Raw genomic sequence first — 26,318 nt, 5'->3', positions numbered from 1 at the left:
TAAGATATACATTTTACGGGATTTCTAGTTTTAATACATTACCTACTACACAATTTTTAGTCATAAGATTTACATTTTTTACGGAATTTCTAGTTTTAAGACATTACCTACTACACAATCTTTAGTCATAAGATTTACATATTCCACGGAATTTTTAGTTTTAAGAGTAGCATAAATATTTTTATTTTAGTAATTTAATAAATTTAACTGGTAATTTTCGTAGATAAGCAGTAGGTACCTAATAAAGATAACAGTCGCATTCTTTTCCTATTTTGTGAAGTATCTTCACGGGAGGAGGTATGTATCTTCCAGAATGCGACGTTTACATATTGCTTAATAAAATTTAGCCTTCAGGCGCATTCCCACAGTTCGTATTTTTAAAGTTAGTGCAGCTTCCCACATTTGCAGATTCGACCCTACAATAAAACAATTCTTTGGCCTGGTATTTTTATAAACATATTGTCTTGTTTGTGTATCATTTATGATTTAAGAATTAGTGACATTTTACTGCAAGCAGCGGCAGCTTTCAAATAGAGCTGTTCGCTTTCTAGTTTATGATGACCCTAGTTAAACCATTATGCCTAAAAATATTTGCCAATACCTTTCCCACCCCTGTCCCATAGTAATAAAAACCCCAAATAAAGTTTCATGTCCCTTTAAATAATTCCTTTAAAATATTTGTATTGTTTAAGTCACGTTTGTATCATTAAGAATAGCTAAGTGCATTTTATTTTATGTTAAGAATGTTGTTTGCCAACGAGCGGGAGGAACATCTTATTTTTGTAATATGTCCTTCAAGAATTTAGTTTAAATACAGATACCTCCCAGAAAAAGGGCAGTATTCATATAACTGGTAGGTACAGACGTACCGAGGCAGGAGACAGTATTAGAGTGTTGCTATAACGGGTAGGTACAGACGTACCTACGCAGTCAGTCGTGAGATAATCACTAGGTTTATGTAAACCTAGGGAAAACTGAAGAATAGAGGAAACTAGACCTTTATTTCTTTCAGTTTAAGTTTTAGCAGAGGAAAATAAGATCCTCTGCAATTATATTGTGAATTAATAAATTTATATGTCAAGAAGAAGAAGTGTTTTCCTGCATTCCATCTGACGGCGTGTTCTCGTACCACGATAGCAGAAACAATTACATTTCCAAAAATTACAATTCTAACTATCACGCCGTTTCCCCGCAGGCACACAACTCCTTGCTTCATTCACATTCATACATACTCTTCTGTTATTCTGACTCTTGACATCATAACGATTCGATTGTGCCATGTCTTTCTCAGGCGTCCCCGGCTTCTTCTACCATAAGCTTCATATATTCTCCTTACACTCCTTTCTTCATTCATCCGCTCTGTATGCCCAAACCATCTGAGCATACATTACAATTTACAATTCTTCAACATTCTCACAAGCTTCCCAACACTTCTTTGTCCCGCAGGCATATTGTTCTGTGTTTAATAAGAGGCACTTTGTTAATCTAATTCTCTTTCTAAACTCGTGTTTAATTGAAGACGTGTGTCCTCCAATCGTAAACACTTTTGCTACGCAAACCGCAACGCAAACCGCAACGCACTCAATCAATGGGCATAGTAATCATAAACCCGTACACGAATGGAGGACGCGCTCCCCGAATTGTACACGAGTTAACTCTAGAACGACTGTGTACTGCTCCATACCTATAAAAACCGCAACCGTCATATTGACGGCTGATCACATGTGAGTGTAATTTCTCGTATAATATAAAATAAATAAAACAATAATTAATGAAATTGCTTACTTTATTTAATTAGGTACACATTTGGTAGAATATAATCTACAAAACACAAACGAAACTAATATTCAGCAAAACTTTGAAATATGCGTGCAGAGATCAACATGAGATAGATACTAACAATTGACACCAAAAGACAGTGACCAATCAACGTACAGTTCGAGTTCGAATGATATGCGATACCTAAAGAAAGAGACAGACAGATTACAGTAGAACCTCGTTAATTCGAAATCCACGGGACATCAAATTTCGAATTAACAAATTCGAAATTATATGAAGAAAAAAAAGGTTCTGAAAATCGAGTTCCCCGGCTGCCTCTTCAAATTGCGGTAGTATCTTAGGAGTAAATTCGTATTAATAAGAATTATTCCCGTATAAATCGAATTTTCGCAGCCGGTTACCGCCACGGTCGGCCCTTCAAGTTCAGTTATTCAAAGTAAAAATACCAGACATTTCCGCGTAAATCAAATCGCGAATGATTACCGTTGCGGCCGGCCCTTTAAATTCGGATATTAGAAATAAATTCATAAAAATACGATATATTTATGCGTAAATTGAAATTTCGCCGCCGAATTCCAATCGGGGCCTACCCTTTAAATTGAGTTATTTGTAAAAATACAATATATTTCTGCATAAATTGGGATTTCACGGCCGGCGCCTTAAATTCAGATATTTGTAATAAATTCGTAAAAATACAATATATTTACGCGTAAATCGAAATTTCGCGTCAGATGTTGGTCGCGGCCGACCCTTTAAATTCAGATATTTTGTTTAAATTTGTAAAACTACGACATATTTCCACGTAAAACGAATTTTCTCAGCCCAAAACTCGGTTATTCAAAATAAATTGGAAAAAATACTACATTCCTGTGTTAAGGCGATGCCATACGTAGTAATGCAAAATCATGTGTTTTTGGTTAGAAAATTTTCAGATGCTTTAATTAAATACTGCGAGTGGAATACATTCTGGCCTTTGAAATAATCGAGTATTTTTTAGATAAGTCTTTTTATAAGCCCAGAAAAAAATAATGTATAAGGCCCATGAAAATTGCTTTAAAGTTCAAAATCTCCTACTTACGAACCCATTTTCGGTTATAATTTTATTGTATAATGTGGCAAATTAAATTATTTATAAAATGATCGAAAAAAAATTAAAAATTTATGCCTGAACATCCACAAAATAAATTAAAATGCACTTTTTGGCCATGTTGTTTTCTTGCATAAATCAAAACAGGCGGATGGTGTTAAGCGGGAATTTAAACCTTATCGCCATCTACGTAAGGGTTATTACTGATAGAGGCTCAATTTAAAATATTACACGACTTAGTGCATCGCCTTAATCGATTCAGATTTACAAATAATAATACTAATTAAGACGATCTATAACCACGTAAAAATACATTATTGGGCGTTTTTTTTGATAATTTCGAATTAAAAAACCATTTCAAATGAAAAAATTTTCATTGTATAAATTTTTGGCGAAAATTTCGAATTATCGGGGTTCTACTATAGTACTATCATTTTACTAGGTGAAATGGGTATGTTGTAAAATCGCAGGAAAACGTATGTAAACAAACTCATCTTAATGCCCTAACCTTCACATTGACGGCGGCGGTCTTTGTAGGTATAAATCATTATATTTCAAAAGGTAAATAACATATGTACCTGTTATTTTCACCATAGTCTTTAAATCAATAATCATGAAAAATATGGTCACATTACATCTGGCATCGAGTTGAATGTATTATTAATATTCTAAGGTAACAATACCATAGAATTCTTCCACCTTAAATCTATTTAACATTATTCCATTGTTTTTTTTTTCTTTATTTAATATTTTTCTATGATTTTTTTCAGGCCCCCGAGTACGTATTCCCTCGCCCCCGGGCGCGGCGACCAAACTTCAGACTGCTATTAATGTTCTCTATGGTTTTAAAATAACCGACCAATCCTAGACTATTATTATTATTACCCTTCTAATGTTCAAAATTGAAAAGATATTCTGTTATTTATTCTGTCTTGTCTTTGTTGTTTGTTCTATAATAAATAAAATGACATTTTACAGATTAAACTTGCATATTTTATACAAAATTACATGCATTATTGTTAAAGTTTATAAATAAAACCCAGGTATGTATTATTTTCATCACAATTTTTTTCTATTCATTTATTGGATATGGATTTTTTGTTTTAAACTCGAATTTAAAAAATGGTTTTTGTTTTTATACAGTACCACCAAGTTAACTCTGTCGGTGGTGATATTTAGAACTAGAAAATTGTCAACAAGGATATTTCAATTTAAAAGTAACCTGTAATGACCGTTTGGCCAACACCTTTCTCTTTTTATTTCACTCTTATGTTATTACGGATAAGAACTTAGTAAATAAATAAACATCTGTCATATATGAACAAGTTCGGCGACCATCTTGAATTTCGGCAGCCATCTTGAATTTCGGCAGCCATCTTGGCTGTTGGTGCCCAGGCATTTATACAGGAAGGTTTTGATAGTGCTTTCTGCCATTGCCAGAGTTAAAATGGTGGCACTTTAGATAAATAATGTAAAATTATCAGTACAGCCATTTTACTCAAATTCTCCATTGTTAAATTCATTACACTATAAGTTTGGTATGCTCACAAGAACACGTTCGAAATTATTAAGAATTAACTTTTTTTAATTTTATGGAATTTTTTAATTTTGTTATGAAAATTATTTCGTATCAAATTGGTTACTGACATCCAAAGTTGTATGTTTTTTGTATTCTCAGGTGGGTCTTGTTTCATTCTCTACAGAGAAATAAATAAAGGAGTACACTTTTTGAGAAATATTAGGTTTGAAATATGTCTTTGTCATGGTCAAGGTTAGTCTTGAAAATTTGCCATGTTTTCAATAGTAAAAGATACTATTGAAAAGCTATAGCATACATGCGTATATAATTTAGCGTTTTTACTAATAATAATTAGTTTTCCTAACTTTTCTTATGATGATAATTTTTTTTTCTTACTTTTTTTAATTGACACAGTATTTTTTTACAGCACAAGGTAATAATAAATAAAATAATTTTTTAACATTTTTTTTTTTTCACAATAAACTTTGTTTATCGTACCTATGACTCCGTCACTGCCACTGAACAGTTAATGTCTAGAGGTGTGATTTATACCGAGGAAATAAAATTGATGCCGCCAATGTACGTCCTTTCGACTCTTAGGCCTCAAACAGTCAATGATGTGTATTATCTGTTTAAGAAAGAATTTCTGTATTTGAAAATGTATCAATTTCACCAGTAGTAAGGAAAAAATTGAGCCCATTTCGGGCACTGACACGCCCAAAACACACCTCTATCGGTTTATCTCTTCAGTGGTGCTATTTCACTCATTATGTAACACTATAAAAACTTCCTGAAATAATGCAATAATTCTATATTTTTTGCTGAAATGAAATTGGGATAAACTTGTCGAATTCCGCTGCACGCTCAATACGTAAAAATGTTATAAATAGCACATGGTTTCAACTTAACTACTACAAGAATTAACTATTTATGTCGTGGGAGATGGTAAAATATGCATTAAAGTTCCATTATTTGACAATCAAAGTTAAGTTTAAAGGTTAGGAATTACACATAAATTATTAAAATAACCCAAACTAACATCATTAAATCTATTTTGTGCATGTTTACTCAAACCCCCGACGTTTCCGTTAGATATTTAAGTTGAAATCAAGTGTTGTTTTCTTAAATAGCCTTCGCTAGCAGTGGAATTCGAAAAGTTTACAGAAATTAATTTTTTCCAATGTTCTCCAAATGTTTGAAACTTTTTTTTGTCTCTTGAAAACAAACAAGTTTAACTTACCGCAATGCCGCCTTTATAAAAGGCCAAGACGCCAACAGCCAACATGGCCGCTGATCTTCTCTGAACATGTTTTTATTATATATGTTATATTGACATTTATTTACTTAAAACATTGCAGCGATTTGCGAAAGTATTGAAAAAAATTACCGCACATTATTTGATAAAAATCCAAAAGTATCCTTTGATAAATTTCTTACACAATTTAACACATTTATGCATCTGCAGCTAGAGGCACTGCTAGTAAGATGGCTTTTTATATAGGCAGCATTGCTTACAGAGAAATGAATTAGTTTCAACATTATTTAGTTTATTTTATAAGTTCTTATATCATGTTATCCAAAAACATTGCTGTGCATCATATTATAAATATAATTAAATACTGCAACGTATAAATGGGGAAACATATCATTTCAACTCCTGTAATTGTGGTTTTAACAAAATAACTGAACAATCATTTTCGGACTATGTCATCAAAATTTATTTTTAATAAATGCTATAGTTAAAGTTTTCGTAATTTGCTTTACAATTTGTGATAGAAAGTTAAATACAGGGAGTGTAAAGCTTGCTTAATAATATTTGGATATTATATAATATTAAAAATCTTGTAATTTGCTATACGATTTTTGACCAGAAAATAAATACACATACAAACTGGAAAAATAAATATATAATGCTGTTAGAATCTTATAATTTGATATAAATACCATTTGTGAAAATGAACTAAATCTATACAGGGAGAGCAAATCTTACTTAATAATTGGTAATAAGCAGGTTACATTTTAAAGGTGTGCATGTGCATGAAATAGGGACTTTTCTTACCTACATTGCAATATATTAGGGGACTTTTCTTACCTACATTGCAACATATTAGGGGACTTTTCTTACCTACATTGCAACATATTAGGGGACTTTTCTTACCTACATTACAATATATTAGGGTACTTTTCTTACCTACATTACAATATATTAGGGGACTTTTCTTACCTACATTGCAACATATTAGGGGACTTTTCTTACCTACATTACAATATATTAGGGTACTTTTCTTACCTACATTACAATATATTAGGGGACTTTTCTTGCTTAAATTACAATAAATGTGGGAAATTTTCTTAACTACATTAAAATATATGTGAGGGACTTTTCTTACCGACGTTACACATGTATATTTTCCTACCTACAATACATAAATATGGGAGTCTTTTTTTTACCTACACAAAAAATGGAACTTTTCTTACCTACTTACATACATCAAAACTACTTTTTCTACCTACAATACATAAATATGGGTTGTCTTTTTTTACCTACACGTAAAATGGAACTTTTCTTACCTACATTACATATGAGTGGGACTTTTCTTACCTATACATCAAAACTATCTAAATCAATACATTGACTTAAATGAATGGTAATTTTTCTTTTACGTGACATTTGTACAATTATTTGTAATAAATTAGTGATTTGAATGATCTAAGCTTTTCTTTGTTTATTTATGGATTTATCAAAACCTGCTCAAAATAGGTCCATTGATGACTGAACACAATTTACATGCATATTTCTATCTTTCTGGGAACTAATAATATAAGTGTGTATCGCGACATTGTGTATTGAATAATAATAAGAAATATTGTGAAAATGGATATTTTATACTGAAAAGTCTGTTATAATAATATCCCCGCCACTGCAAATAGGTACATAATATATTTTTAACATCTGTAATAATTTCGGCAAAAATATTTTGACGATTTTTTAAAAGTGCCTTAGTGATTTGTTTTGCAACATTGTCATGTCTTCAACCATCTCCTTTGAACTTTTCATCCATCCATTCAATAATATGGAAAACTTTTTTTTTTCAAAGTTACAAAATTGCAATATTATGTACATATCATAAAACAACTATTAACGACAAATATTTTTACAAGATTTCATTCAATATACGAATTTTAATAACATTATTATTCAATGGATTTCAAACTAAATATTTTATGTAGCAATAACCACACGATTAGTAAAATTTACCGTTAATTAAATTTTAGTAAAATAATAATTTTAATTGGTTAATTTTTACACTTAATCTGCTTAAATTTGGATAATTTTGCGCTTATCGTTTTTTAAGAATTTGTTAGCTTGTAATTTGTGAAATTGGTTGCCTTTTTAATTTGTAAGTATTAAAAATAAATGACATTATAATATATCTTATTTAAAGCGCAAAGTATATACATATTTAAATTTCATAAACTTCAATACAAAGGATTCACTTTCTAGAGCCAAACTTCTGTAACACTGCGAAATAATGGTTGTATGTTTCTATGTAGGAATTTCACCACCTCTTATAAAACTGTTGAGTAACATATTGGTCAATTAACTTTAATCATGGGTATATCAATCAGAGAGTTAAAAACATATATTATTGTTGAGTACGAACCAAAGATATTAGAAGAACGAGATGTGCTATGAACAGTTCATACTGTGTAGAATTGTTTTGCCCAGTGTCACCGGTTTTGTTCACCAATACTACTGCACACCTTCGCTTACGCTAATGTATCCGCACTAATACATAGAACAGATTTCTGTGCGTACACGTCCCGATAGTATTCAAAGTACCCTAATTAGGTAGTACGCCGCCTACGGTCCGGCGGCCAACATAGCATATCTCGTTCTTCTAATATCTTTGGTACGAACACTACAAAATAGTACAACGGTTAATCGTGAGCATCGCGTATGCCACGTGCACAAAACTCTAATCCTTGTATTTCTGTGTACAAATGGCCACACTCAGCAGTGGTGAAACAGGTTACACGCTACTCCACGAGTAGAGCTAATTGACAGTTACTCAGAGGTGATGAAATACCCCTTAGTTTCATTAACCTCAAAGTCTCAAAATGATAGAAAAATAATTTCATATTCGCTTGTAATAGCGTCCTAGAAACTGCTTTGAGAAATTATTCACATAATTGGGTGCCTTAATGTGATTTTGTTCATAATTAATATTGCAAACTGCCTCAAGTAGGTCTGTTATGTATGCATATTATAATATTTTCACTACGATAATATAACTACTTTATTTATTATCTTATCTAGATAAACTTGATCATCATTTTTTATAAAAAAAATATATAAACATTATCCATAAATATACATACATTCAATCAAATAAATTTGTACTTATTTTTATACTGTAAACTTCAAATTAATGTTTATGCACGTTTTTCTAGGTAACCGGATAACTCAAAACAATGACAATTCAACACACCTTCAAAAAGTACCCTTTAGGAAAAAAATTACATAAAATAAATCACACAGATTTTGTAACTAATATGATATTATTTTTAAGAAGTTAATAATCTTTTAAATACCAGCACATAATTGGTTCAATTTAACCACAGACATAAGAATATATAGACTAGAAATTAAAGGTGAGGGGTAAAATCAACTGTTGAAGAACGAAGGGGGTAAAGCTGACTGTGATTCGTCAATAAATCAATCTGACAGGATATAGGCATCTCGCATTATAATATCACCATTTAGTTCTTAACCTTTTAAATGCCAGTAGGTAGAAGTGTAGCTGTGCACAGCAGGCCGTGAATTTTTAATCAAAATAAATCATTTTTAAATCTTATTTTTAAAAATTAAAAACTTTACACCTTGAAAGGATATTTAAATGACTTACCAAATTTATTCAATATTCGACGTTTTTGCTTCCCTTCACTTAGATAAACATATTTTTTTTAAAAACGGGACATATGTATGATACAGAGGCTCAAAAAAGAGCGAGTTAACTCGCTCTTTTTCTATGGCTGGCCTGCTGGGCACGGACAAGAATGCGAGTTAACTCGCTCTTGGCACAGAAGCGGTTAAAAGTAAAATCTGCTTTTGAATGAATAGACATTTTTACATGGGAGCGCAAATTACTCGCCACGTTATGAACTAATTTGTGAAGTCCAAATTCGGCAAAGTAAATTTCTTCCATTTTCAGAGTCGTAGTTAGTTTCAGAGTATTTAGTTAAGACACTTTTACAAATGTTTCATAATTTACTTACCCCAGTAAACAACGATGAGCACACTTGAGAATCGCTACATTGTGAGGTGATAGTATGTATATGTTTCTAAAACTGATCCATATAATACGGTGTGAATAAGCTTAAAATAAAGTAAAATAATGCTTACTTATGGAATGTAATACGACAATTGGGTTTATTCTCTTTTTCACATCTATTTTTACAAGTTTTCATATCACAAGCAACCATTTTGCCGTGTTATTTCGTAAAATGCCTCGACCATAGCTCGACGCTAGTTCGAACAAGAATGATGACGTCACATTCTCAAGATTCACGGGAAGCCATAGGCGAGCCCAGCCGGCTCCAATGGAACCGGTATGGGGAGTGGGGAATAATACGCTTTTAATCACTTAGGGCAGGTCTACTAATATTCATATGTCTATGAATTTAACCCTTCTGTTTCCAACAGGGGTATCCAAAAATCTTTCATTTATTTATTTTATAACTAGCTGTACCCCGCCACGCCTTGCTGTGGCTCAGTCTGTCTGTGCAGATAGAGAAACAGTAGTACATGTTGCTTTTACGTCCAACAGATGGTGCTGTTTTTCAAAATAAAGTGTTTGTCCAACAGATGGCGCTGTTTTAAAAGAACATGTTTATACCCGTCATAGGTGACATCTATATAATATAGGTATATAAAAACACACCTGTATTCGAATGCAACGTTGTGTCAAAATTTCATAGCAAGCGGTGAAGAACTTTTGGAGATTTAAGATTTTGAACAAACATTTTTATTTATGTAGATAATTATAGAAACAAACGGTATATTGGTTACAGATACAATTTACAGATATTTCAAGGTGGGTACCTATGATATTCAGCAATTACCGGGTGATGTGGTTTGACTGTATGTATTTGTGAGTGTGTGTATATGAGGCATGTTAAAACAAAAACGGCATTCTACACTTCTTTTCACTTAAATGTTTTTAATAATAATAAATAATATGCAGTAAATGTTTTTTTTTCATATTTTCCTCAAACTATAATTATAAAATATAATTTTTTGTAATCTTCTAAGTTTTTCCATAAGTTACACGCTGTGTATATTTTATAGTGATTAATTAGTAAATTATTGACTTATTTTCAAATAGATGGAGATTGCCGCTTTTGTTGTGTAAGATTGGATACTGCCGGTTTTGTTGCAAAACTAACAGATTTAGCAGACATTTAGGAACTGAAAATGCCATTATTTTAGGTTACAGTATGGGACGGCCATCTTGAAAATAATTTTTTGGCTCTCTGACTGGCCCAAACAAATACTGCCATTTTTGTTCTAAAACCTAAAGAAGATTGCCATTGTTGTTGCAGAACTAAATACAATAAATCAAAAATGTATGGGATATTGTCATTTTTGCTCTGAAACCTTTGCAGCTGTCAAAAGTATTTTTGTTTCCTATCCATCTAACTCATTTTAGACCAATGGTGGAAATTACCATCTTTGTTTTAACACGCCTCATATGTATGCACATAGAACAGTTTATAATATCATAATTATAATAAAATTACTTTATTTTTAATAAGTACCATTTTATTTATTTATTTATTTATTTATTTATTATTTTATTTACGCCCTAATGGGCTTTTACATGAAAATATACATTTACATTGATTACAATAATTGAACATAAGAAGATAAATGGAGTTAATTGTAAGAAAGCAACACATATAATAAAATTTTGTGCAAATTAGCAAAACACTAATAAGATGGATTCAATATAAAATATACCCAAGCATGAAATAGTAAGTAAAAGAAAGTTCAACATAGAAAGTAAGTAAGTGGGTGTGTTTAAACCCAGTATTAATTGTGAGTTTAACAAATCGATAAACCAATATAAATTAGAGTGTAACTTACTCGTGAGGTAAAGAACATTATAACAGAGATTTAAAAAAAAAAAAAAAATAACAAAATAAGAGTTGCACCTGTAAAAAGCAAAAACTAATAGAATTTAGCAATATCGACATGAATAAGAAATAATAAGATCTGAGATGGAACATAGTGTTATGTATAAAAAGTAGTTAGTAGGTATATGCATACAATTATAAGTGTATAGTAGAGCAAATAAAAAACAAACAAATATGGATATAATTTACTTGAAAGGTTTCGAATGGGAGAAGATGTAATAAAATTATTAAAGCTATAAAAGTTAATTATTAGCCGATAGAATCGAAATAAGTTGCCTTTTAAAGCTCACAAAATTGTCAAAACCAAACATATCTATAAGTTCACAGTATTTATTCGCAAGGTTGTGAATTCTAGGAATTGGTGAAAAAATAGAATAATTAGTGTTGAGGTTCTTGTTAAATTTAAAAGTATCTTTACTGCGAGTTTGCCTAGCAGGAACATTAATGCAAATAAGTTCCAACAAATTAGGGCTGTCAATTAAAGATTTAATAATTTTGAATAAAAATAGCAAATCAATTAACACTCTTCTATCAGATAATTTAAGAAGTTTAGTTTCAGCAAGCAAGTTATTGTAATTTATAAATTCGATTGGAATTTTCATTTTAAAATTAATGTACCGAAGGAATTTATTTTGTACCTTTTCTAATGATTGAGAATGGACCTTGTAGTACGGTGACCATACGGTGGAATTGTATTCTAATTTGCTTCGTACTAACGAGCAATACAGATGTTTTAATGTTGACATACTTTTAAAATTTGCTCCCATTCTCAAAATAAAACCTAGTATTCTCATCGCATCGCTTGTTATTTCATCGATGTGTTCGTTAAACTGTAGACTCTCGTGGAATATAACACCAAGATCACGAATCTGTGATACACGAAGAAGATTAGCACCATTCATAAAATAGGAAAAATTAAGTGGATTTTTGCCTTTGTAAAAACTGATAATCTGGCATTTACCTAAATTTAGTTGCAAATTTTAAAAAAATTTATTGTATATATAAAACCAACCGGTTTCGGTTCACCCTGAACCTTCATCAGGGTCATATTATCAATAACAGAGTTATAGTGTATTTATAGGTAATAACACATTCTGTGGTCAAACCGGTAGGTTTAATATATTGAGAATATATACAATAAAGTGGCATTAAAAACAAAGTTATTTTATTTTAATTATGTATATTCACAAAGTGTTTGCTACATGTGAACAAAAAGAAGTTGTTATATAATATCGTTGACATGATGCCACTTTTAATTTAAGCAGTGAAATTGAAAAAATGTTTAGATAAATATTATTTAGAGTATGAAGAACACGGTTAATTGGGGAATTTGATGCTGCATTTATTTTGTAATTAAGCATGTGGAATAGCATTGTGTGACGTGTACGTCTCAAAGTTTTTTAACATTCTATGTAGACATGTTAAATCAGCTACTACTCGCCTTTGCTGCAAAAATCAAAATGTACATTCAAAGTTATGGTTGAATTTGGAAGCAAGATATTTTATAAATTTGATTTGAATATGTTCTACGCTATTGATGTACAGTTTATACTGTAGATTCCAAATTGGCGAAGCATATTCCAATATACCTAAAGCGAAATGTAACATTACAATTGTACATGGATTACTGAACACTTAAATTACGCGTAGGACAAAACCAAGCATTTTATGCGACCTATTAACGATTGAGTCAATGTGCTTATTAAATATAAATTTGCTATCAAGGTAGCGCATTTCCTTTTCCGTGTTCAATAGGAGGCAGTACTAGAGTTTAGAAAGAGAAATGGTGAAACAAACCCATGCGTGTTTCAAGGCAGTACTACCGTACCAGGTTCTTTATTATTAGGTTCATTATTGAGTGAATAAGAGTACTTAATTACATGTTTATTTCTGGTGAATGTTACAATGGTTACATTTAGAAACGTTGATATCTAAACAGTTAACTTTGCAATACTTGCAAATCCTATCTAGGTCACTTTGTAACACTTCACAGTCAGAAAGAGAATGAATAAATTTGAATATTTTCATGTCATCAGCATAAAATTCATATTCGGAATTTTGAAAACATCATCCAATTGCATTTATATAAATATTGAACATTAGCGGAGCTAGGTGGGATCCTAGGGGCACACCAGATATTACCCCGATACATTTTGAGAAGACACTGTTGATTAAGATTACCTGATTATGGTTATTAATGTAGGATTTAAACCATCTAAACAGGTCACCATGGATACCAAGTAGGGTGAGCTTTTTCAAAAGAATTGAGTGTGTTATGCGGTCAAAGACCTTAGAGAAGACTGTGTACATAGTATCAACCTGCTCCTTTCCTGCTCAATCTTCCTCTGCAAGAAGTTAGTGAAAAGAGCGAGATTGGATTTAGACCAACCTTTCATAAATCCGTGCTGATTCAGCGTAATGATTGTGTAAATTGCAGAGTATTTAATTATATAATTGAACTTTGTTTAAAATAGGAAGTGGAAAAATTGGACAGTAGTTTTTGACGTCTTGACTATCACCAGTTTTATAGTGTGATAATGGCTTATTTCCACTTGAAAAGAATTATTGACTACAGTTGCGTATAAAAACTCCGGGTAGCCTGTCAATTCCTGTTCCTTTTTAAATATCTGTGCTAGAGAGGTGATTTCTTCATTAATTCTAATTGAGGATATTAATGTGTCATTAAGAAGATCCTCATTATTAACATTGTGTGGAAGTTCATTTGTTAAGACCGTTGAGAAGTAATCGGCAAACAAGTCAGTAACTTCTTTTTCAAAATTTGAATTCCGTTTTTTCTACCTATATCTTTTTTCATCCAGTTTGTCTAATCGGGATGAAAAAAGGCATGTGTTCTATTTTGGTAGTTGGTACTGTGAGTGACAATGTTGGTATTATCGATTTTCGTACAGTTTAAGATGGCGGACATTATTTGACATCTTTTTTATTTTTATATGAATACCACACAAGAGTCCCAACTGCTCCTAACCGTCTTGAGCCAGTGAGACTATGGCATCCCCAATTGGGGTTTGCTCTGAGGCTGAATGTTACGGTGAAGGAGATGGGGAAGAGGAAGATGGGGGAATACCTGGCTATTTTGATCTGGTCACCAAATACGGCTAAAGCCATTTCAAGCTACAATTCAATACTGAATGGTGGTCTAATGCCGTTTTCTCAGGATTATGTTTTGTATTTTATGTAGCGCTGTTAGTGTGAAAAATAATCTCAAAGGCGATGTGTTAGGACTGTTGTTAGTAATTATCGGTGCCTTCGCGCCTTGACAATTCGGCGCCTCCGGGCGGACTGCTCCAATTGCGCCCGCATAGGGCCAGCTCTGGCTACAACGACGTCAATAATGCAATTTTTTTTTAAATATTAGTTCTCTATTGTACCCAAAAGTCACGATCCGCCACTGCTCACAGTAATTATAATGTTTGTCGGGGCCATTCCTTTCAGGCCAAAGGATTACATTTAAAAAACATGCTCCAATATAATTTCAGTCACCCTTTATAAATAAATCATTTTAGCAATCCTTTTACGGTCTTTCATTGCAATGGAATTTACGAGTAAAAAATATTGTCAACGTTATAATAGCAAAAATATGAAAATACATATAAATATACAGTTTTTTTTTAAATAATTATAATTTTGTTTTTAGATTTTACTTTTGAATGAACAATGGAACTAGTCATATTGATCTATGGGTCGGTTTGTAAAAGCGAGGATAAATCCAAAGACAATGAATTTCCGCTATTGTCTATGACCACGTGTTAAAATTTGACAACATCTATGGTTCTTTTTTCGTGGAGTTTTGCGAAAGCGTGGTGTGTCAAAATCACTTTTGACTCTTTTCGTTAAGATATTGTTGAAAATATCACAAATTCACGATGTCGGCTCACCTTTCTTGGATGATTATCCGTAACAACAACGCCTTCTTGGTTAAGAGGCGCAACATCAGCAAGCCCTTCAGCAAGGAGCCCAATAACCTGACCAACCTGAACTCGTTCCGTTACAATGGACTGATCCACAAGAAGAGTATCGGAGTCGTGGATAGCCCAGACAAGAAGGGATTCACAGTGACCTACAAGAAGGCCAGCTCCCGCAACAAGCCCGCGAAGAGCATCGTGCGTAGGACCTTCAAGGCCGGATCCAGGAGGTCCCTCCACAAGCTGCGCAGGCTGATCAAGTGCAACAAATACCGCAGCGACCTGACCAAGGTAGCCCTGCGCCGCGCGTCCGCCGTCCTGCGCTCCCAGCGCCCCATCAAGGCGAAGAAGGCTAAGGCAACCACCGCTAAAGCTGAATAAGTCCACGTTCAGACACCCTTCATAATTTAATTTTTTAAGATAAAAACTTATTGTATGACATTTTACAATAAATAAGTGTCTCAAATACCATCTATTATTTATATATCGCTGATTTTTTCCCCATTTTGTGCTCCAAGAACTAACCTCTCTTTTGAACTGTCAGTCTTGTGTTTAATTCGTTGTAAACTGCTTTAATGTTAGTGATAATAACTCTCCAAAAGGTCTGCAGACCCTATACATCAAAAATGTGCTGTTAAAATATATAGATTCTATGCATTTAAATACTAGTTTCCCGCCAACTACCTTCCAATGTAGACTGCTGGTAAAAGTGCGCTGAGTCAAAGCGTTTGAAGTTCAATGTATGCAGACAGATTTATTATATTATAAGTTCTCATAATTATTTTCAGTTTTAGGTGCTAAACTCAATGGCAGTTGATGAAATTTTGGAGTCAATTATTCTATTTTGCTGACCAACAATTGGCTTCTACTTGTGCCCGTTTTTGTATCCTACGGTATGTTGTCCAGTCATTATAATGTGGAGTTCCAAGTAGTGAAATTGCGTACATATTTGATTTGATGTTTATATTTGCACATGGCCCGTTGCCATATTGTTTGCTAGACTTCATCGCCGAAGTAGTTATGCAAACTTATTGATACTTATCATCAGTTTGTATGGTTAAGTGATTAAGTCTATCGTCCCCCAGGTCGGTAAACAATCGACATGTACCGAATGCTGCAAGACCCTCCGCAGAAAATAAAGTTCGGTTATAGTAAGGTAACGGTCTCCAGCGCAGTTCAGTGTGGAACTTTTCTGCGCAGGTTCTCGAAGCATTTGGTTTACGTTAATTGCTTACCGATCCGTGGGACAACGGGCTAACATTGTGGTAATCTCATGACAGCCTCTGTATTTTGATGTCTAAAAGCGGCAGTTTGTGCTGAGACCAGAGATGGAGACAGGAGACCGCGACAAGTGTCTCGGTCTCTTCTGCATTTACTGTGGGTGGAGACCGAGACCGCTCGGAAACTCGGATTTGTTTTGAATTCAAGTATCATTTTCAAAATTGGAACTGATTTTATGTCAAGAATTCAGATAAGCAATTAAGTACCTTCTTGTAATATAATATTTTAATTTTTTGTTGTTTATCATGACAAGTAAAGCATTGTATATCGGAGGGTGCTGTCTGACCAGTTCAATCAGCTTCTCACAGTCTTTGTCAGAAAAAGCAGTCATTTTTACTAAACACCGTGCTTCTCAAGCGTGACGCGAGACACTACTGGTCCGGGGCGGAGACCGTCTTGCTTTCTCCGGTCTCTGTCCCCTGTCTTGGTCGCACGAGCGAACTGGCCCTCATACAAAGCGAAATTACAAGTACAGGTTGCGGTTTCCTGTCTCCGTCTCTGGTCTCGGTCTCCGGTCGCTGCGCGTACTGCCGCCTTTATGGGTTCAATCATTTCCGTTGAGTAAGATTTCTTTGGCTTACACAAACCACACCAGGAGGCATTCATATTACCTCTTTTTCCACAATCGAGTGTTTTCTTTATCTAGGCCCTTTTCAGCAAAGCCGGAAGTGGCAGCCCCAAAATAAGAACAAAAACAAGTAGGTTATATTTTGAAGTTAGGGATGAACAAAGAAAGTGTAAGGATAATATAAGGATAGTGTAGGTAAAACTCTAAAGTAAATGGTAGGAGAAGTACAGGACAACCGAGGAAAACATGGCACGATTAATCAATCCCCTTCACAGCTGTGCATTTGTGCGTAAGATTGATATAAAATTAAGTATTATAGTTACAAGCACAATTATTTTTCTCTAAATATTATAAAATAAAGTCGCCTGTGTCTGTTTGTGTGCTTAGTTCTTCTAAACTAAGCAACAAATTTTGATAGGGTTTTTTACTATCCTTTAGAGAATTTCTTCCGGAAGGTTTTATATATATAATACATGTAGATTATATTTATAAAGTAGAGAAAAGTCAATATTTTGTAATCCAAGTCATAAAAAAATATTTTCAGGCGCTTACATTGCCAACGCTAGCTAAACCTTATAAGATACATCAAAATAATGTACAACGAAATTGTATATCTTGAACAAGCCTACAGATAAATCTGCGAAGGTATATGTCTATCCCCTAAGGATAACCCCCAGCAACGCTAGGTAGGTACACGTCAGATAGTATATTTATAAGGTGATCTGAGATATTTTGAGGATAATAATAAAAAAATAAATATTTTGAAATCATACTGAAAAAAGGATGATTCATGAAGAAAAAAGTAACATATTTTGTCCGCGCGCAGTCGATAGCACGCACTTCGTCCCTTCGCACCCTTATATGAATTGTCTGTTTGTGTAGCCTAAACATTAATAATGTGGATCACAAAAAAAGTTCGTGATTTTAACAGAAAAAGTACCAAACTCAATTGTGAGAGCTACCCGTAATCAATGTCTTCTAGGAAAAAAACCCTCATGGAACGGTTGACAAAAAGGTACAGTAATTAAAATGGGTGGCAGTTAAAGTGTTAAGGGTTTTAAGAATGATAGCAGTGCTTGACAGTGGTCTTGCGGGGTAAAAATTGGCTTCATCTATGGTTTGAAAACGTTAGTTTGTCAAGCGGTCCAATGTGTCGAGTTCTCACCCTGGCATCGCAGGTTCGATCTTCGGCTAGCTATGTCCTCCCTTATTGTACAAGCGACATTTTCCCACTGTAATGATGAGAGGGATGAGCGTACGACAAATTCAAGTATTATTAGATTATCACAAAAATATCCCCAATGTAAAGACATGATTGTCGCAAATAGAAAGGGGCACATCTCGACGTTCTGATCCAGAGGAGAGTTGCGGAGGAGGTTTATAAAATAAAACAATGATTTCAATAAATAATTTTAATCCTTAGAGTTCAGTAGAGTTCCATCCTATTTTCGTAACTAATCAACAGTTTTGTCAACAATTAAATTGTGTATAAAAGGAATACCTTGCTTCCCTCTTGTTGTAAATATGGATGGCGAAGCCACACAAACGGCAAACAAATAAAAGGCACAATAAGGAATTGATTTGTACATTTCAACAAACTTAGAGTTGGCTGAAATATTGTCAATACCATAATAAATTGCATGTAAAATCACAGGTTTTTCGTGAACATTTTACCTCAGATTTTATATACAGCAAAAAAAATTATGCATAGGACAATAGAATTATATTTTTAATGGAATGCATGAGAAAAATAACTTGTGTTTGTGGAATAAAAGCATGCTTATACATAATGGTTTACATTCCAAATTGGATGACGAAAATCAAATCCCAATGCATTTTTTCTTTAATTCTTTATGACCATCATAATACTTTTGGTAATCGGTAAAAAAATTTATCCCAATTACATTATTTAAATAATTTGGTATCATCAACAGAAATGTGACTAAAATACCAAGGATTGTATTATATATATAGGTACAAGAAAAGCAAACAAATAATATTAACTGTTTAAAAACTAAAAATACATGATTCTTAATAATAATAATTGTACGAATTCTAAGAAAGGAATAATGGGTTACAGTCACGGCAAAACCATGATCAAAATTTACCTTTGAAATAATCAAGAGTTTAAATCTAAAATTCATAACCTAAAATCACTAAAAATGAGACTATCCTGAAGATATTAAATTATCACTTGCAAAAAATATTACAAAAATACCTAACTAACGACTAGATGATTGTGCTGAATACAATAAAATTATAATATTAATACAGATTCAATAGCAGATACAATGGCCCAGTGGGCAGAAAACTTGACTTGTATTTAAGCTAATCAAGTTCTAATCCCACAGCGGGCATCGTATAACTTCTTTTCCAACAGATCAATTCCGAGATAAGTATTGCAAAGCAAATAATTTATTCAAAACCTTAAAAAATAATTATTATACGTAAATGAGTTTATTGAACTATTTTTTTAATAGTAAGAATATTGATTCAATTTAATATCAATAAAATAGAACAATGTTTTCTATTCTGTGGAGGAAATGAGATAACCATTTATAAGGCCAGTTGTTTCGAAGAAATTCAAATGTAACATTGTCATCAAAGGCCATTCAGCAGCATTCTGTTTTTGAAAGGTCCCCGTTAAACACTGATTCTAGGTGCGTTCAGCTTCCTATCAAATTGTCATAAGCTGACATGCTTAGCAACACGATAGTTATCCTCTTCTGCTGATCACAATTTGTTCACCATTGTTGTTTTTAACGGGAACCTTTCAACGGCCATTTGATGACTTTGTCACACATTAATTTCTTCAAAACAACTAGGCCTTAATCAACTTGTAAATGCCATTGGTACAATATTAGAAAATATTATTGTAAGCGAAATAAAAATGTATCCCTGGTAAGTTGGTAGATCAATTTTAAAACCACGAAGCATAGTCCATATAATTTGAATTTATAAAATAAAAAAACAGTTATATCTGCTGCAAAATTTAATTTCAAGAGATAAAAAATTTAATCTTGTTTTTCACTGATGCAATTCTGTATTCATCTACTAAATATTATTAAAAGCGAGTAAAAAAAAAGAAAAACTCGGCATTGACGACATGAAAGAACCAATAGGGAAATGAGGTCGGAGCGGAATGACCATTGCTGTTCAACCAATGGTTTAATACATGAATAAGAAAATAAATTTGAATAACAATGTTACAATATTTGTACCATGTTTAAAAAATGCATTATGAAACATTGCAATTTCAAGCAGGTCAGAACCAGGGTACAAAATCGTAGGTCCTTTGTACATGGAGATACTTACAAGCTACGTGACTGACGCAACCACAAGTTGCCTACTCTTTAATGCTGGTTTCCGTACACGACGCTATCCGAAATATACGGAACTTAATCATTTTTGTTCAAGTGCAGCCGTCGAGTTAATACGATGTAAGTGACTCTAGCGACGAAGATAATAAAAATATATTGTTCGTCTTTATATTTACAAGCATAAAAAACGATCTTAAGGTGATGCACTACGTCGTGTAATATTTTAAATCGATCCGCTATCAATAACACCCCTTACGTAGATGGCGATAAGGTTTAAATTCGCGCTTAACACCATCCGCCTGTTTTGATTTATGCAAGAAAAAAACATGGCCAAAAAGTGCCTTTTATTTTATTTTGTGAATGTTCAGGCATAAATATTTAATTTTTTTCCGATCATTTTATAAATAACTTAATTTGCCACATTATACAATAAAATCATAACCGAAAATGGGTTCGTAAGAAGGAGATTTTGAACTTAAAAGCAGTTTTCATAGGCCTTATACATTATTTTTTTCTGGGCTTATAAAAAGACTTATCTAAAAAATACTCGATTATTGCAGAGGGCCAAGATGTATTCTTTTCGCAGTATTTAGTTAAAGCATCTGAAACATTTCTAGGCGACCAAATTTTCAAACCAAAAACACATGATTTTGCATTACTACGTAGTGCATCGCCTTAAAGAAGATTTTGGGTTCACCCATACAACCAAATGAATGTTAATTGTAAGGCATTCGTCACCGCCAAGGAACTACACGAGAATGATGACAAATGGACTTTTCTTTCCTTAATCCTTCCGGTAAATTATTTACACAAAGATATTTTCCCACGTCCAGTTCAAATTTAACATTCAAATCATGTTCGGACGTTATTTCTGTCAAACGAGCAGTAGATGCGAATGCAACTACAATGCAATACAAATAATGCAATACAATAACCAAATAGTATGGCGGGTACTCACGAGAGGTGCGCACCAAATTCGAGTCACTTGTAAATACTAATAAGATCTCCATCTATACATTTTAAAACTGCATGATTACATGAAATATAAACTTCGTAAAATGATCTTTAGTGTGGGTTTTTATGGGGGTTTTAATTTTTGCCACAGCACAAAAATAATATAACATTGACAACAAAATAACATTGCTTTAGAAAAATGGCTATAAGCAGTATTTAGAAACATTGACAAATAAAATTGTAAATAAATTGGCGTACCTTTTACTTGCCATTTTGATAAATAATAATAAGAATGGCTGATTCTTTATAATTTATCATCGATAAACTGGCGATATTTTGAGCTCACATTCATAATACTATAATTACTAATATATATAATAATATTTGACTTTAAAATAGGCACATTTATTTATTTTTAGTTTATCTAATAGACATCCATTTACATATTATTTTACACAAGAATGCAAATTAACTTATAAAAGGTAGAAGAGTGTTTTTTATGAGACAAATTGTATTTACGTATATTTTTCGCTATTGTATAATAATCTAAAATGCTAACAATATGTGTTAAAAAAATAAATAACTGGGTCTAACTTCGTTAAATTAATTAGCGTTTTAGACTCTTCATTATATTTTATTTCAATGTGTGTATTTCGGATAATATTTTTATATCAAAGGTAAATTATACAAATTTATGTCTTGAGTTTGTGTGGTGAATTATATTGCGTGGTTTTATGTTTGTGGAAAAATGGCGCATGCTATAAATAATAGGTTTTATGATAACAGAGTGTTGTTACATAACGGTGACCAGATAACTCATCAAAATGACAATTCAACACACCTTTACAAAGCGATATAAAGTCTTTAAAAGCGATGAAAAAACTAACCTACAAACCTAACCTACAAACCTAACCTACGTAACCCATTTACTAGTTTTTGTTTTTATCACTTTTCATGACTTTTATCATTTTCATGTCATGTAATTTCATGAAAAGTGATGAAAAAAAAACTAGATTAAATGGGTTACGTAAGTTAGGTTTGTAGTTTTTCATCGCTTTTAATGACTCATCAAAATGACAATTCAACACACCTTTACAAAGTGATATGTCATTAAAAGCGATGAAAAACTAACCTACTTAACCCATTTAATCTAGTTTTTGTTTTCATGTCGTATAACGTCATGAAAAGTGATGAAACAAAAACCAGATTAAATGGATTACGTAGGTTAGGTTTGTAGGTTAGTTTTTTTCACCCCTTTTAATGACTTTATATCACTTTGTAAAGGTGCGTTGAATTGTCATTATGTTGAGTTATCACGGAACCTTATGTAACATATCTCTTATTAACCCTGGTGAGGTGAAAGAATTAGTGTAATTATGATATATGTACATTTATGTGAAATGACTACCTACCGATTACAGAAAGGCTATTTGAAATTTCAATTTAGTACCACAAATCTAGACAGTTAATTTACTCATTTAAAAAAATCTACACAAATTACATCATTATATATTTTCTTATGTATGTTTTATATAAAAATTCACATTGAGCATGTATTTGTGGCTTATGTTTGTGTGTCTAATGATTGTGCAGTAAGTACATATTGCTGAAAATACACAAACAGTGGGAAAACATTGCGGAAATTATGCAGAACACAGCTAGTTTTTAAAATGCAAATAAATCTTAATTTAAAGGCACTCAATATATATCCTCGAGAGATTTATTTCGACGGTCCCGAAGAACAATGTCGTTTGTGCAAATTTGAAGTTTGGCAGTAGAGATGTTCAAAGTTTCGTTTCTGCATTTTTACTGTTTTCAATAATATATTTCTCCAATTGAATAAAAAGGAGTTAATGCAAAATATCAACAACACTATATTTATTGATCTCAAAAACAGTTCTACTCCAAAACTACAAATTTACACATCCGACATTGTTCTTCGGGAACGTCGATTTTATATACATTAAGGCTGTTACAGACAAGGGATGTAATATGAAAATATACGTGGATGTGGCAACTAATGATATCACTCAACATACTATCCCATACGATCATCATAGATGAGTAAAATAATATATAGTACGTGTGGGGGTGTCGTAGATTATATTCCTCGATTGCTAGCCAAGCGATATGTTGTAATTTATCTTTCCCCCCTCCCGCCACCCCTTTAGCCTTGCACGTATTAAATCGTATAGCTTCCGTGTGTAAACTAACTAACTAACCATTACGCCGTTTCTCCACAGGGGTAGGCAAAGAGGACGGACCGCCAAACAACTCAGTCTTGGCACACACTCCTTGCCTCATTCACATTCATACATACTATTCTATTATTCTGACTCTTGACGTGGTCCGACTCAAGTATCTGATCCACTTGATTGTGCCATGTCTTCCTCGGGTGTCCCCTACTTCTACTACCATTCACATTTGTAATATATTCTCCTTACACTCCTTTCTTCGCTCATTCGCTCTACATGTCCAAAATATCTAAGCGTCCCTTACGCTTACATTCTTTGCAGATCTCCACATTTCTCACACAATCGTACATGGTTTTTCCACACATACGCCTCAGGGATCTCATTTCTACAGCATTCAGTCTACTTTCATCCTTCCTCTGCCAGTCCCATAAATCACTCGTACTCCATTGTAGACTGCTAGCTTCGCTTCTTTGTACAATTTTTTGTTAGCGCCAACTGCGTACAGTCCTCCATTGATGGAGTTACCTGCACTTACCCTTCTTTCAGTATCTCTGTCAGCCTTCCCATCTCTTGTAAAGTGTGTAGCTTGAACAAATATAATCAACATATACTGTGCATGCCCACTTATATTTACATATTATAGTTTTGTCTGTAACAGCCTTCAATGTGTTGGTTTATCTTGGAAAATATATCAATGCCACAATAATATGCATTTTTAGAGTTAAATTAATTCAGATACAAGAACGTAATAACACACTTTGCATATAACATTTTTATTATTGTAAATTAGACAGATTTCATCTGCATTGTAAAAAGGTACAATAAAATACAATGTTTTTTTATGAGATTACTCATGTGAAAAAAAAGCTAAAGCGATTATAAAAATTAAAAATCATTTACTTAACAAAATACAAGATTTTATTTATGTTACAATAATTTACCCCGTAATAATGTTTAACCCGCAATTTGCGCTTAACTTAAATCTGAGTTGTTAAATACGCGAACTTGAATTTGAGTTCTAAGTGCTAACAGATTTCATTGATTGGTTGAAACACGACTTTTAGTTCTAAATTACGATTGGTTCAGAGATATGGCCTGTATTAAATGGAGCATTCTTATTGGCCAATGTGTTTCAAATTCTTGCCACCAGGGTTTTAGAAAAAAAATATTCAATCCGTGTGATTATTCATACATTGTGAGTTCCTGTTTTTTACTAAATGGATTGATTTTATGCAAGTATACATTTTATGCGATTAGATTGCTGCTCGCGCAAACCACGGGTTATTTTTATTACAATTAAGGCGATGCACTACGTCGTGTAACATTTCAAATAGGGCCCCCAACAACAACACTCCTTAGGTAGATGGCAATAAGGTTTAAATTCCTGCTTAACTCCCGCATTATTTTGCAAAGTCAGAACTTTATATTATTTATATTCAAATGGTTTACAGTCACTTTCTAAGGAACTTATTTGCCAAATCTATCCAAATAAAAATTTAAATGTTTGTTTGTTCCAAATTTTAAATCTCGGAAAGTTCTTCACCCATTGCTTTGAAATTTTGACACAGTGTTGCATTAGAATACGCATGTGTTTTTATATACTTGTGTGTTGAATACGCACCTATGTTTATTAAACCATTGGTTAGGTATTATTCGGAAAAAGTTTTACTATTCACACCTAATATACTGAGATTATTGAAATTACGCTACATATCAACTGAATTGCAATAAGAGACAACTATTTGTGTCGTTGGAGACGCTAAATAATGCATTATTAAAATTCATATTTTGTTGGAATTGTTTGCGGCCATGTCAAAAATTGCTGCCTATAGTATACAGATGTCACCCGTGACAGGTATAAGCATGCTTGTTTTGAAAAACAGCGCCATCTGTCGGACTTAAAAGCAACACGCGCTATTGTTTCTCTATCTGCACACACAGACTGAGCCATAGCAACGCTAGTTATAAAATAAAACCATAGCCGAAAAAAAAAACTAGTTGCAGTATTTAATTAGCATCTTAAATATTTCTAAGCGGTCAAATTTTCAAACCAAAAAAACACATGATTTTGAATTACTTCGTAGTGCTTCGCCTTAATACTATTTTTCAAACACAAACAAAATTGTTACATTTTCAATTTCCCAGTCAATAATTTATAATTTTCATAAAAATTATTAAACCTCACACATGAATACACGGAACATCAACATTACAATTTAATAATATGGTCTAGTTTTACAATAATTAAATACACCAATCATCTTCATTAAAAAGGGTATTGTCCTGTGAATGGCGAAAAGAACTCAATATTAATTATGTAGTATTACAAAACTATAAAATCATTCCGTCATAGTTAAATTACAAATGGATTACATAATTAATAAATCCTACTAACCGATAATAACGATGTGTAAATCAACTTATCCCTTCAGGCTAATCTGTTCAGTTTTGCGAACAAACAGTAGTCAATTTGTTCACTACTAGGAACAACT

At 32.7% G+C, this 26,318-nt stretch overlaps 2 protein-coding genes across 2 annotated transcripts in view; both read left to right on the top strand.

Annotated features, from left to right (window-relative positions):
• The window catches only part of LOC149413801 (uncharacterized), a 42,129-nt gene extending 33,366 nt beyond the window's left edge, over positions 1 to 8,763 (top strand). The window contains exon 14 of the mRNA XM_089644527.1: positions 3,637 to 8,763. Within this exon, the coding sequence (XP_089500653.1) occupies positions 3,637 to 3,697 (61 nt within the window). The 3' untranslated portion in view covers positions 3,698 to 8,763. The remainder of the gene's footprint in view (positions 1 to 3,636) is intronic.
• A 6,596-nt stretch (positions 8,764 to 15,359) lies between these two features.
• On the top strand, positions 15,360 to 15,974 carry RpL28 (ribosomal protein L28). Its single transcript, XM_089644700.1, has one exon. The coding sequence runs from the start codon at positions 15,470 to 15,472 to the stop codon at positions 15,887 to 15,889; it is 420 nt and encodes a 139-aa protein (XP_089500826.1). The 5' UTR covers positions 15,360 to 15,469; the 3' UTR covers positions 15,890 to 15,974.
• The last annotated feature ends 10,344 nt before the right edge of the window (positions 15,975 to 26,318 follow it).

The sequence above is a fragment of the Hesperophylax consimilis genome, chromosome 21 (genome assembly GCF_061612785.1).
Source record: "Hesperophylax consimilis isolate HC1 chromosome 21, BYU_Hcon_1.0, whole genome shotgun sequence".
Lineage (NCBI taxonomy): Eukaryota > Metazoa > Arthropoda > Insecta > Trichoptera > Limnephilidae > Hesperophylax > Hesperophylax consimilis.
Note: the sequence above shows the minus strand (reverse complement) of the source record. Positions and strands in the feature narration are given on the sequence as shown.

Coding starts and splice junctions, on each gene's coding strand:
- RpL28 (XM_089644700.1), top strand. CDS start 15,470: ATGTCGGCTCACCTTTCTTGGATGATTATCCGTAACAACAACGCCTTC.